We start from the raw sequence: 13098 nt of genomic DNA, 5'->3' as shown, positions 1-13098 counted from the left end.
AATAAGTTATACTACTGGGAACAAAGCCATTCTTCTTGGTTCTTCTAGGTTGTTTATAGTTCACACAGACTTGACTTTTAGGAAGTCAAATCAAAAGAAAGCATTGCAGCCGAAATATCTAACTAGTAAGACGCCTCAGGGAAACATGCAACCTCGCCCTAAAGAGGTCGCGCCAATTCTTGGCCATCTGGCCAGTCATGTATATCGGACCAATTACCCATATATGGAGACCCCTGCACGATAGTCAACAATGTTGTCAAAACATGCCCATATATGCGCATTACCAAATATGGGCATTCCCAGATATGTCCTTAATATTGATGACATTGGGACAGGGATCTCCATATACAGATCCTTCTCGAAAAATTAGAATATTGTGTAAAAAAGCATTACAGATGCCCTAGCAGCCCAAATCATAACTGACTGGAAACTTCCCACTGAACTTCAAGCAACTCTGACTTCAGAAGGTTGACATTTCTCTATTATAAATCCTTGTTTTGAGTGGTCACGTGTAATATTGTAACATTTGAAATATGGACTTTTGATATTCATAAGCTGTATGCCATAAAAATTCAAAATTGTAACAAAAAAAGGTTTGGAATAATTCACTGAATGTCCAATGGATCTAGAATATATGAAAGTTTCAATAAATATATGAAAGTTTCAAGACAATTTACTTTTACACAATATTCTAATTTTTCGAGAAGGATCTGTATGGGCATAAAACGTATGTTAATTAGTAAAGCCAAGCAGTGCTTTGGCGAGTTAGGGCCTGGGTTTGATGCCTGGGGATCTCCATATATGGGCATAAGGGGTACCCTAACAGGGCATCCTCTGGGAATGCCCAATATCTAATGAACTACAACCATTGTTCTGAAGTAGGTAGATCAATAATACAGTGTGGCAAAATAATTACCTGTATTCTGTGTATTTCTCTACAAAATATCACACGAAACGATGACGTCAAGCGCATTCTTTCACGTTGCCATCGAGCATACGGAATGTGTACACCCCATGGCGTGAGCAATGCGATTGGCGCCGTCGTTTCGCGTAGTTCGACAAAGATTACACTGAAGGCTGGGATAAAACACGCGCGGGGTGGCTTATAGATCAAATGACCCTTTCAAAATAATGGTCTACATCAGTGGTTCTCAAAGTGGATTTCAGGGACTGAAATTGACCCTTATAAGTTTGTAACTTTGACAGTGTACAAATGGAACCAAATGGACTCTAACGGGTCCATTTGGTTCCATTTGTACACTGTCAAAGTTAAGGGGAGACTTTCACATTTTCAAAGTTTGAGAACCAGTGGTCTACATCTACAAGAGGTTTCCTATCGTGCGTGTCCCTCGCAAAACATAACAGAGCACTCCAACAACCGAAGTCAGGCCGCTCACACGCGGTATGATGCTGTCGTGGAACCCCAGGGTGCCCTGCTTCTCTAGCTCACCACACAGGTCTTAGACTTGGCCCCCTCTGGAGCGCCCCCACCTGGAGGGAACAAGGAAGGACGGGAACAAGGGAACAAACAATGTTGAGAATGACACCCATTGATCGTGTGTGTGTGTGTGTGTGTGTGTGTGTGTGTGTGTGTGTGTGTGTGTGTGTGTGTGTGTGTGTGTGTGTGTGTGTGTGTGTGTGTGTGTGTGTGTGTGTGTGTGTGTGTGTGTGTGTGTGTGTGTGTGTGTGTGTGTGTGTGTGTGTGTGTGTGTGTGTGGCGTGTGTGTGTGTGTGTGTGCGCGTGCGTGCGTGCGCGCGCAGCGCGCGTGCGTGCGCGCCAGTGTTAATCTTTTCAGCACATTTTGATTTAGTCTTTTGAATAACACACCATTTAGTCTTAGGCCTGTCTTAGTCTTCTGAAATTGTTTTAGTCTAGTCTTAGTCGACTAAATATCAAAACATTTTAGTCTTGGTCTTAGTCTTTAGGGCTTAGTCTTAGACTTTTAGTCTTCGTCTTTTAGGATGGGTTTTTTAGGCTAAATATAACAACATAATTCTGAAAAAGTCATTGTCTTCTACTGCCTGTTACTTGGTCAAAATAAACCATACATAAAAGATGTGTTTGGCTTTAATTTCATTGCAGTTACACACCAGTGTTAATTTTTACAGAAATTAAGGGGAATACACACCGGACGCGGAGGCGGCGCAGAAGTGCCGCGTCAAAACATACGGCCTCATTATTTTCAATGAAATAACCCACTCCGGCGGCGTCAGACGCGCGCAGTCGCGGGTCTGCCGCCTCGCCTGCCGCGCCGATACGCCGCTGTTCTATTTTCCCAGCGTTGCCGCGCGTTGAACATGTTCTCCCATGGTTCTCCCCACCGGGGGAAATGGATGTGCCGAGTGGCAGCGCGCCGCGTCCAGTTCTTAGTCTTAGTCTTTTGAATAACACAAATAATAGTCTGAGTCTTAGTCTTCTGAAATTGGTTTAGTCTCGTCTAGTCTTATCGACAAAATATCAAAATAGTGTAGTCTTTTAGACTTTAATAGTCAACAAAATGAACACTGGTGTGTGTGCGTGCGCATGGAGCAGGGGTGGGCAACTTTGATGATGGCGAGGGCCACTATATTTCCACCTTCACCCCAGAGGGCCACATATACATAAATATACATATATATATATATATATATATATATATATACATATTGCTACGTCGTACTTTGTCATTCTAGTATCTCATGCAAAAGAAGCAAAAATAGCTGATCTACAAGCTCAAAACGCATCGCGCTGCGATGCGTTTTGAGCTTGTAGATCGGCTATTTTTGCTTCTTTTGAATTGGAATCCTGAATAATTTTTTGTTATTTTTGAATTGGAATCCTGAAATGTAACATTTGGATTTAATTTCAAACGCATTTAGTTATACTCATGTTAGCTTTATGAACCTAAATACAAATGCATTGGATATAAAAAACCTATACTACTATACTATTCATTAAGGTACTAATATAGACTGACGGAATTAAAGCAGGTCATGTTTGGAATTGTAGCTGAAATCAATAATATATCAGTATTCCGGTATTAACCTGCGGGCCGCATTAAGTGAAGGTGGGGGCCGCATGATGGGGCCCATTAATGACATGGAGGAATGCGAGGAGATGAGGAGAGAGAGAGAAACATGGATGAAATTAAGCCTGGCAAAGTGTTGAAGGGGGAAATGAAAGCGAGCACCTTGCTTGGATGAGCAGGGTGTTCAGAACTCTCCAGTGAAAGCACTGACAAAATGTCACTGCCTATCTCACTCATCACTGCTGCCCCTTATAGGCTGTGTGTGTGTGTGTGTGTGTGTGTGTGTGTGTGTGTGTGTGTGTGTGTGTGTGTGTGTGTGTGTGTGTGTGTGTGTGTGTGTGTGTGTGTGTGTGTGTGTGTGTGTGTGTGTGTGTACTTGTGTTAATATACTTGTGAGGGCCAAATGTTCCCACAAGTATAGTACAATTTGAAAAATAGACGTGAGGACAAACTTTCCTGGTCCTTGTAAGAGAAATGGTTGTTTTATGGTAAAATATTAATTCTAACACAGCTAGTTCCATTCCTTGATTCTGATTCTCGATAGTATCGACGTCATGCGATTGATACCATTAAAAGTATCGCAGACGATACCCATGATAACCCATCCCTATTGGAGACACTTGGCTGCGCCTCGTGTCTCACCACGCCTCTCAGCCGTTATAAAATACCAGGTAACCACATGCCTCTCGTGGCTTATTGCTTAATTTTAGAGTTAAGCTTACAATTAGGAGAGTGTGTGTGTGTGTGTGTGTGTGTGTGTGTGTGTGTGTGTGTGTGTGTGTGTGTGTGTGTGTGTGTGTGTGTGTGTGTGTGTGTGTGTGTGTGTGTGTGTGTGTGTGTGTGTGTGTGTGTGTGTGTGTGTGTGTGTGTGTGTTTCGAACCTTCCTGGGGAGCCCCCGCTGCCGGGGCAGGTTCCGCGGGGGGCGCTGGGCCAGCCAGGGCCGCCACGCCGGCCTCGTACTCCTCCTTCTTGGCGTTCCACTCCTTCCTGTTGTTCAGCAGGCGCTCCAACATGGGAGTGATCTCTGGGTGGAAACGACTGAACTCCTGCAGGGAGCGGAGGAGGAATGTGAAGAGATGAGGAGAGGAAATGGATGGAAGAGGGGGCGTCACCAGGGGTAGGAAAGTGGGACTGAGTTACTAGGGCCCAAGGTGGAGGGGCCCTAGTAACTTTAGCTATTGAAAAATAGCAGATATACAAGCTCACAGCGCGGCACCGAGTGCCGCGCTGCGAGCTTGTAGATCTGCTATTTTTGAAAAGTCGTGAAAATGTGCGCAAATCTTTGAATATATGTATTTTTGAAGTGAACATTTGTAACTCAAAATTTGCTTCTGGGGGGTCCCTGGAGCTAAATATTTTGAGATGGGGGGGGGGGGGGGGGGGGGGTACTTCACATGAAAAAGTTTGAGCATCACTGACATGGAAACATAGGTTTCGTGGCACACATTTTCACAATTTTTCAAAAATAGCAGATCTACAAGCTCGCAGCGCGGCACCGAGCTTGTATATCTGCTATTTTTCAATAGTTAACATTCATGGGGGCCCCGCAGTGAATACTTGTACCCAGGGCCCAGAATTTGGTGTGACGCCCCTGGAAGAGGGGGGGGGGGGGGGGTTGGTGGGTGATGGTGGTTGAAAACGTCCCACCCAGGAATAAAACTTGGTTAAAGGACAACTTTGTTTTTTTTACAACATGGTTCATATTTTAGATTGTAATTAGAGAAAATAAATGAGTGTTAAAATGTTTTCACTTACAGCTTTCTATTGTTTTAGCGATTTTAGTATTTTGATTTCAGTGGGTGGGGGCATGCGTACAAGTGTCTAAATATGTCTTTTTAGACACAATAAGCCGGCAATGTCTTTATTACTATTTACACCATGGCCCCCATAAGTCACACCTGCCAATGAAAGATTGCGGTGCGTCTTGGGAATGGGCTTATTGTGTCTAAAAAGACAAATCTAAATCGTTAAAATCACTAAAACGGCAGAAAGAAGTAAATGAAAACATTTTAACACTCATCTTTTCTTTTCTCTAATGACTATCTAAAATACGAACCCTTGTTGTCCTTTAAGTGTGCAACTGTGTGTGTGTGTGTGTGTGTGTGTGTGTGTGTGTGTGTGTGTGTGTGTGTGTGTGTGTGTGTGTGTGTGTGTGTGTGTGTGTGTGTGTGTGTGTGTGTGTGTGTGTGTGTGTGTGTGTGTGTGTGTGTGTGTGTGTGTGTGTGTGTGTGTGTGTGCATGTGTCAGATGGTGACTGACCTTGTAGACGAAAGCGCAGACAAAGTCGATGAAACCACACTGGAGCTTAGGCAGCTCATGAGCCTTTCGCCTGTCCATCATGGGCTGCATGTAGATGAGGAGAACATAGAGTCACTTCTCTGCTGGACTATTCACTCTCTCTATTCTCTAGTTCAGTGTTTCTCAAGCTTTCAAATTTCAAGGTCTACCCTTAACCCATTTAGTGCTCCAGACATGAACGGGTTAAATGTCCAGCGTGCCTCTCGCAGGGCTCCATACTCGGCCAGTATCTTATTTTGAAGGCCAGAAGTCCATTGCGTAAACACTTCCGGGTTGACATCATGACGTCATTCAACCGAAGCTGCCTTCACCCCATGCCGTTCCTAAAATGGCCGATCGATGCATTTGTTATTATGTTATTGTAGCGAGAATCTAATGCCATCCTTGGCTTTAAAAGTATTGTTTGGAGAAAATGGACATTAAAGATGAGATTCGCCGTCGGCCTCCATGTTATGGGATTACTATTTTGTGCACGTGGATCCGTGATGATGATGAATCGGCGAGGCCGATCGTGCCAGGACCTTCCGCCGGGCTATAGGGTAGGAGAACCGGCGTTACTCTATATACAGTATTTTACGCGAGTATACTCGGGATCGGCACTCTAAATACTTGAGTATTTTTCACGAGTATACTCGGGATCGGCTAGAAATGAGTTAACTCTGATGATCTCCCGATTTAGGAGTCTTACTGGTAAATGATCAACAGATTCATCGATCATGAAAATAATTAGCTGGCACCCTTCACTGCTTTGTTGCACATTTCTGCAAAAGGAATGTCCGTCAATATCGAAATATTCAAAGACTTGCACAAATGTTCAGGATTTTTCAAAAAGCAGATACAAGCTCACAGCGCGGCACGCAAGCTTGTAGAACTGCTATTTTTCAGTAGCTAAAGCACAAAATAATGCGTAATAAATTATACGTTCCCAGTCTAAATGGGTTAAACCCCCTCCCCCCTATGAAGAACGTTCATGGGGGGGCCCGCAGTGAATCCTTGTACCCAGGGCCCAGGATTTGGTGCGACACCCCAGATGAACGCTATTAGAGCCAGAACATCGTGACGAGATAGGGAGGGAGGGAGGGAGAGAGAGAGAGAGAAACGGTGTGGGTCGGTAGAGTAGGTAGGGTGGGAGGGGCAGGTAGCGGAAGAGGGATAGAGAGGGAATAGGAAGGGAGTGATGGAGAGAGGGGGAGAGGAAGACTATGATACATATCGTCCTTGTCGGGTGGAAAACCTTGTATGTCCAAAACCGTTTGTTTGGGTATTTATCATTTTAAAAATTATTTAAACTAGTGAAAACAGCCGATCTACAAGCACACAACGCCTCGCACCGCGAGGCGTTGTGTGCTTGTAGATCGGCTGTTTTCACTAGTCTTTCACTAGTCTTTCACTAGCGACAGTCTTGTATGATGAAGCAGGTCTTTATTTTAAGAAAAAACAGCCAAATTCGAAACTTGGAGATACAAGGTGTCTGCCCGACAATGACGATATAAGGGATGGAAGAGATAGGACAGAGAGAGCTGTAGAGAAAGAGAGGAGGGGGTGAGAGACAGAGAGAGGCAGGAGGATGGATGCTCGGTGAGGTCAGGGCCACATTAGGGCCACAGTGACCTGTGTTTCTGCGCCAGTACACCACATAATGGGCTGTGTCATCACTCTACTCTGCCAGTGCCACGGGGAACCAACTCTCTTTTTATTTCACCTTTTCCATCGCTCCCTCTCTTGCTCCCATCTCTCGTTTTTTTTTGCCCTCCCCCTCCCTTGTAGGGATGGGACGATAAGCGATATTATCGTTTATCGTGATAAAAAAACACTCACGATAATCGTATCGTGGAGATTTGATTTATCGTGATATCGTCCTCCCGTCATGCACTGGGATCAATTCACCTTTTGTTTGCCGAGCTGCATATCCGGTACCACTTAAACCAGGGGTCTCAAGCTCAATTTACCTTGGGGCCGCTGGAGGCAGAGTCTGGCTGAGGCTGGGCCGCAGCCTTAGCACACATGCACGTGAGCGCATGTGTGCGTGCACATGCACTAAATGTAGTGCATGAAATGTATTATTATACTCTGTCTCTAACAACTACTGTACCTATCTCCCCATCAAAGAAATTAAAAACAAATCCAATCTTCTCAAAGGTCTTTTTTATTTTCTAACACAAAATAAGATGAACAAGGACCCTGGTGTAAACAAGTTGTGTTTAACTTATGGAACATGTACTGTACTGTTAACTGTACTGTATTATTAACTGTTTTGAGACCCCTGACTTAAACCTTCTATAATATTGGTAAACGGTACTTAATATACCTTCACATACTTGATACAGTCTTTTTTTCCACTCTCTATCAAATGTCTTTGCCAAGAAAATAGCGAGCTTGTAGATCTGCATTTTTTTGGCAAATGTTCCGCCCCAGGATAATGGATTTTGATGATCGCGATAATATCGTAAATCGCGATTTATTTTGTCAAAATAACCGTGATATGAAATTTTCATATTGTCCCATCCCTACTCCCTTGTTCCAGAGTTTCTCTCTCTCTCTCTCTCTCTCTCTCTCTCTCTCTCTCTCTCTCTCTCTCTCTCTCTCTCTCTCTCCTCTCATCCTTTCGCTTCCACGTTGGTCTCGGTGTTCATTCAACCCTCTTCCGTTGGTTTACTAATCGCCCGTCTCCGATTCCCAAGCGGCCGCTGCACATCCTGAGCCACCGCCGCTGAACGATAGCGGCAGTCCTACATTCGTGTAAACGACCATCTTTATCCTTCCATTCCTCTCCCTATAGCGATCATTCGTCCATCCATATCTCTTCCCCTCCACCCATCTGTCATCATGCGCTCCCTTACGATGGGTTGTTGGTCCAGCACGGATCTCTCCAGGTCTCCCTGCTCCCAGAACTCTGCCGCCACAAACAGCGCCACCTAGAGCAGGATAGAAGAGAAACATGTCATTTACAGAGCAGACCAGAGAGAGAACCGAATGTCTGACATCGCTGCCACAAGAGGCCGCTATATCCCCCTGGGTCACAGAGTGTGTTTTTACCATTGAAAATACCATAGGGTCTCAATAGCATTGTGGTATAGAACAGTGGTTCTCAACCTGTGAGAACCACTCACCACTCACCCCAGGTTTTCTCACTCAACAGTAAACAAACCAACATATAGTTAAATGTATAGAGTGACAATTTAAGGACTTTTAAGACCCTTTTTAATACCTCTAAAATGACAAATTAAACATTGGCCAAACTGTCAAATATTAGTCATAAATTGTGAAAATAGTCGATCTATATATGCTCACAACACCTCGCCTTGTGTTAAACAAAATGTAATGCCTCAACTCTTCCAACTCCAAGTAGTGCTCGTCAGCAGGGATGTGCTGGGCCCCTGATTCAGCCCGGGAAAAAGAGTTGTAGAGGCCCTCATTGCGCGCTATAGAGAGAGATCTCTCTCTATAGCGCTGCTGCTACTCAAAGATTTGCCATTTCAGATCATGACAAGTGACAAGTCAGTGGGCCAATTACATGAGTTAAGCCTATATTTCGTTGTTGTCGGGTGGAAACCTTGTATGTCCAAAACCTTTTGTTTTGTATTTATCATTTAAAAAATGATTTAAACTAAAAAAAACTAAAAACAGCCGATCTACAAGCACACAACGCCTCGCGGTGCGAGGCGTTGTGTGCTTGTAGATCTGCTGTTTTCACTACTTGTGTGCAACGGCCTTGTACGATGAAGCACTCCCGGCCGTTCGGGAGTTGTCCCGCTTTTCCCAATGGCCAGCACGTCCCTGCTCGTCAGGATAGGGGGTCCCCAGTTCAAGAATGCAACGCGGTGTGTTTGAACCCTGTTTTACTCAACATAGTGGTTAAACTGAAGTGATTTAGATAAATTCCAAATAGGCCTATAAGTATTCTGCGTGCCATGTCACCCACCTTGAGAAACCCTGGTATAGAAGAATTGTGTTCCAAAAAATGTGGTGATTTTACTCATTTGGATATGAGAGAATATCTAATCTAGTGTTGCAGATTAAACCTTTTCATAGATGTCGTACAGTAGTTATTTTCATAGACTTGTTTGACAGCACTGTTAATGTGTAACGTTGTGTTGGATTCCTGTTAATGTGTATTTCCAGACAGTGAAGAAACCCTGTATTTGATCTGCTCTTTTTTTCCCCCTCTCTGCCGAAAAGATAGCTTTTAGATCTGCTATATTGGCTTATGTTCCCCTCAGAAAAGGGATGCTAGGGTTAAAAAAGACCCCCTGTTGAAGCTCTGCCCTATGGTATTTTCTTAAAAAACGGTTTTGGACATACAAGTTTTGGACGTACAAGGTTTCCACCCGACAACAGCGATATGCACAAATAAAGCAGCTGGTGTGGATTTATCCCCTTGCAGGCAGGGAGTGAATCAGAAGGGTTATTTTAACCCTGCAAGGCCCGAATTAATTTCTACTGGCCCAAAAAAATAAAAATAAAAATAAAAAATCAGATGGTGTTGTAGGAGTCCTAATCACAGGAAAATATAATGTTAAAAAATGAATAATGTTTTTGTAAGGTTTTATAGCCATAAATCATACATCATAAATCATGCTCTAATTTGCATTTTTGGGATTTTTTTTACAATAATAACATATGTACATGTTCTAGCCATTCTAATGATCACGAAAAACAATATTACAGGCATTTTACTTATGTTTTAGTGAGGAATAGCTTCCGTTAAAAAGTGAGATGTTGTTCGTCCAGACGTTGGAATTTCAACTTCTCTGGGAGGTGTGAATGTCAGTCTCTGTGGGGGGGATGTATATGCAAATATCCTGGCCAATGGCATTGTAATACTAAACAATAGGATTTAATGGTGATGTTAATGTGAAAAAAGAACAGGAAAACTAATTATAACATTTAAAAAAAAAATGATTTAAAAAATGTTGCCAAAAAGCAACGCTGGGCCTTGCAGGGTTAAAACACTACCCGCGGACACGGTTACAGTTCCTGAATGTGTGATGAGTGTGTGTGCATGTGTGCATGTGTGCATGTGTGTGTGTGTGTGTGTGTGTGTGTGTGTGTGTGTGTGTGTGTGTGTGTGTGTGTGTGTGTGTGTGTGTGTGTGTGTGTGTGTGTGTGTGTGTGTGTGTGTGTGTGTGTGTCTCTCTGGGAGAAAGAGGCTGACTCACCAGACTCAGAAATAGGTTAAAAAAAACAACTAAAAGACCTCTCAAAACCAAACGTTTTGGAGGAAAATACATTTGGGACATTACATTTGTGCAAGGACGGTTGAATGATTTAACAAGGGGCTGAGAAGAACTCGATGAGGCGCATGAAGAATTTATGTATGCAAGTATGCGGTACACACATTTTATATGTCGTCACTGTCGGGCAGAAACCTCGTATCTCCCAAGTTTCAAATGTGTATGTTTTTGAGCGGTGGTCACACCGTCTCCTATGCGTGACTGTGTGTGTATGTTACTATGTATGTTTTTATGTTTGTAACTTTGTAGTATGAGCTGCAATACCGCTGGGAGACCACTGGCAGGCCTGGGTGACCAAGTGGCGCTGTTGAGTCTCTCTCTCTCTCTCACACACACACACACACACACACACACACACACACACACACACACACACACACACACACACACACACACACACACAGGCGACCCGTGTCAAATTCTAAAACATGGTGGCAGGAATATAAGATCTACAACGGCTCACGTCGCGATGAGTTTTGAGCTTGTAGATAGTAAAAGGCTTTGTGAGGAGCCAGACAACTGGTTGTTTTATGGTTGAAATGGTTTTAGAGTTAGACTTAAATTGGAAAATATTAGGGATGCCACGATCAACCTTGATCTCCGATCACATGATTCTCAAAAGATCGGAATCGGGAAAAATATAAGCTGATAAACATAAAACCTTAAGGGACAATTTCAAGGCGTTTGTTTCTTAATACCTATTTTTTTCTGAATGCATTGCCGAAAGATTGGCTCGCGGGAAAAATCGTGTTTGTACTTGAATTACTATACGTATATACACCAAATGTCCCAAACTATTTTTATCAGGCCAATGAAGAGACGTGCAAGTAGTTTCTGCTATTTCTCGTCACTTACGCGTGGTTTTCTCATTACTTTTCCTCATTGGCTGGCTTTTCTCGTTACTTATTCCTCATTGGCTGGCCCCGTAGCCAATGAGGGCTCAATGTCCTGTCAGACAGTGGCATAGCCAGTACAAATAAGGATTTTACATTTTACGGTTTACATATGGAAATTGTATTTCAATGGCACATTATGTCTGAATGTACTACAAGTGCGACCTGATACATGTCATATGTATTGTTTGGAAATCTTGTAAACGCACGCACGCACACACACACACACACACACACACACACACACACACACACACACACACACACACACACACACACACACACACACACACACACACACACACACACACACAGGTTACCTTGCTCTGAATCTCCCATGGCTTGGCGATAGCAGACAGGTCACATGCTGTCATCATCATAGCCCTGAAACAGCACAGCACGTACAATGTGGGAAATCAATCACTAATATACCATTTCTATCAACATTTTTTAAATATGAGGAATCACAGAAAAAACTGCTATTTAGTGCATTCCTATTGCCAGTATGGGTACAGTATGTCCTTGGGTTCTGTCTCGGTCTGTGCATGCTGTCCAGAGGCATTGCGCTATTAACTATCCTAAATGATGACAATAATTTTTCTGGGATTACTTGTGATTATGAAATGGCTTGAAGCTTGAGGGATAGGATTCTGCTTACAAATAAGTTTGAATTACTTGGAAGAAAATTGTCTTTTACTTTGGATTGAAATGATTGTGTGTAGGAAATCTCATAAAAAGAAAATTCTAAAAGATTTTTTTCAGTTTTGCGCATATCACATTTTTGGAGCAAATGTAAAGCCCTTGGTCTCCTTATTACCTCTATTCCTTGAATAAGGAGAATCTCTTTCAAGCAATGGCCCGGAAAAGTGGAGAAAACTAGCGCGTCTTTACAAGGCACACATTGCAGCGGTCCAGTAGGTTTACACTCTATAACGTTCGAAGGATCGGACCCTTCCTCTCCCAGGAGTCTGCCCAGCTCCTTATCCAGGCCTCAGTTATAAAACAAATTATAGAATGGCTACTGTGACTCCCTCCTCACTGGCCTCCCGGCATGTTGCCTGGCGTTGCCAGCCTCTATCACACACTTCGTTTTGGGAAGAGAGTCTGGGATTTCAGGAAGAGTTTTCATTTCTGGGGTTTGCCCCAAACCACTTGCCCCAAGCCTACAGAAACCACGTGCCCCAAGCATACAACCCTGATTGGCCAACCCTTGAAGCTGGTTGAGGAAATAGAATCTCAATGGATCGGTGCCAGACCATACTACAACACCACTACCACCAGGGGGTGTTGTTGTGTTCGGTCTGGATTATTAACCAGGCAACCCGGCATGTGCACTTAAGCCCTTCCAAATGACCCAGAATGCCGCAGCACGCCTGGTCTTCAACCAGTCTAAATGTTCACGTCTCCTCTCCCTTCTTTTCCGCCCCCTACCTTGGCTCCCCGTTACAGAGTAGCCTACGAAACACTGATGTTTGACTCCAAAGCAACCAAAGACATGGCAAAGCCTGATCCAACCTCTCTAAAACAGTGGTTCTCAACCTTTTCAGGCTGCGATCCCCAAAAGAATCATATTTTAACTGGGGACCCCCCCACCGACGAGCACTAAGAGTTGAGGCATTAGATTTTGTATATCACGTTTCTATTGTGAAAATAGCAGATCTTGC

At 43.6% G+C, this 13098-nt stretch overlaps 1 protein-coding gene across 1 annotated transcript in view; it reads right to left on the bottom strand.

Moving 5' to 3' along the window:
- Positions 1-1441: 1441 nt before the first annotated feature.
- pde6a (phosphodiesterase 6A, cGMP-specific, rod, alpha) overlaps positions 1442-13098 on the bottom strand; it is a gene marked incomplete at both ends in the record, with an annotated part of 59523 nt that continues 47866 nt past the window's right edge. Inside the window, 5 exons of the mRNA XM_080746814.1 lie at positions 1442-1491; positions 3890-4055; positions 5269-5352; positions 8148-8222; positions 11755-11818. Of these exons, the coding sequence (XP_080602940.1) occupies positions 1442-1491; positions 3890-4055; positions 5269-5352; positions 8148-8222; positions 11755-11818 (439 nt within the window). The remainder of the gene's footprint in view (positions 1492-3889; positions 4056-5268; positions 5353-8147; positions 8223-11754; positions 11819-13098) is intronic.

This window comes from Nannobrachium achirus, assembly GCF_963921795.1.
Source record: "Nannobrachium achirus genome assembly, chromosome: 17".
Lineage (NCBI taxonomy): Eukaryota > Metazoa > Chordata > Actinopteri > Myctophiformes > Myctophidae > Nannobrachium > Nannobrachium achirus.
The sequence above is the reverse complement of the archived record's forward strand: the minus strand, read 5'-3'. Positions and strand labels throughout refer to the sequence as shown.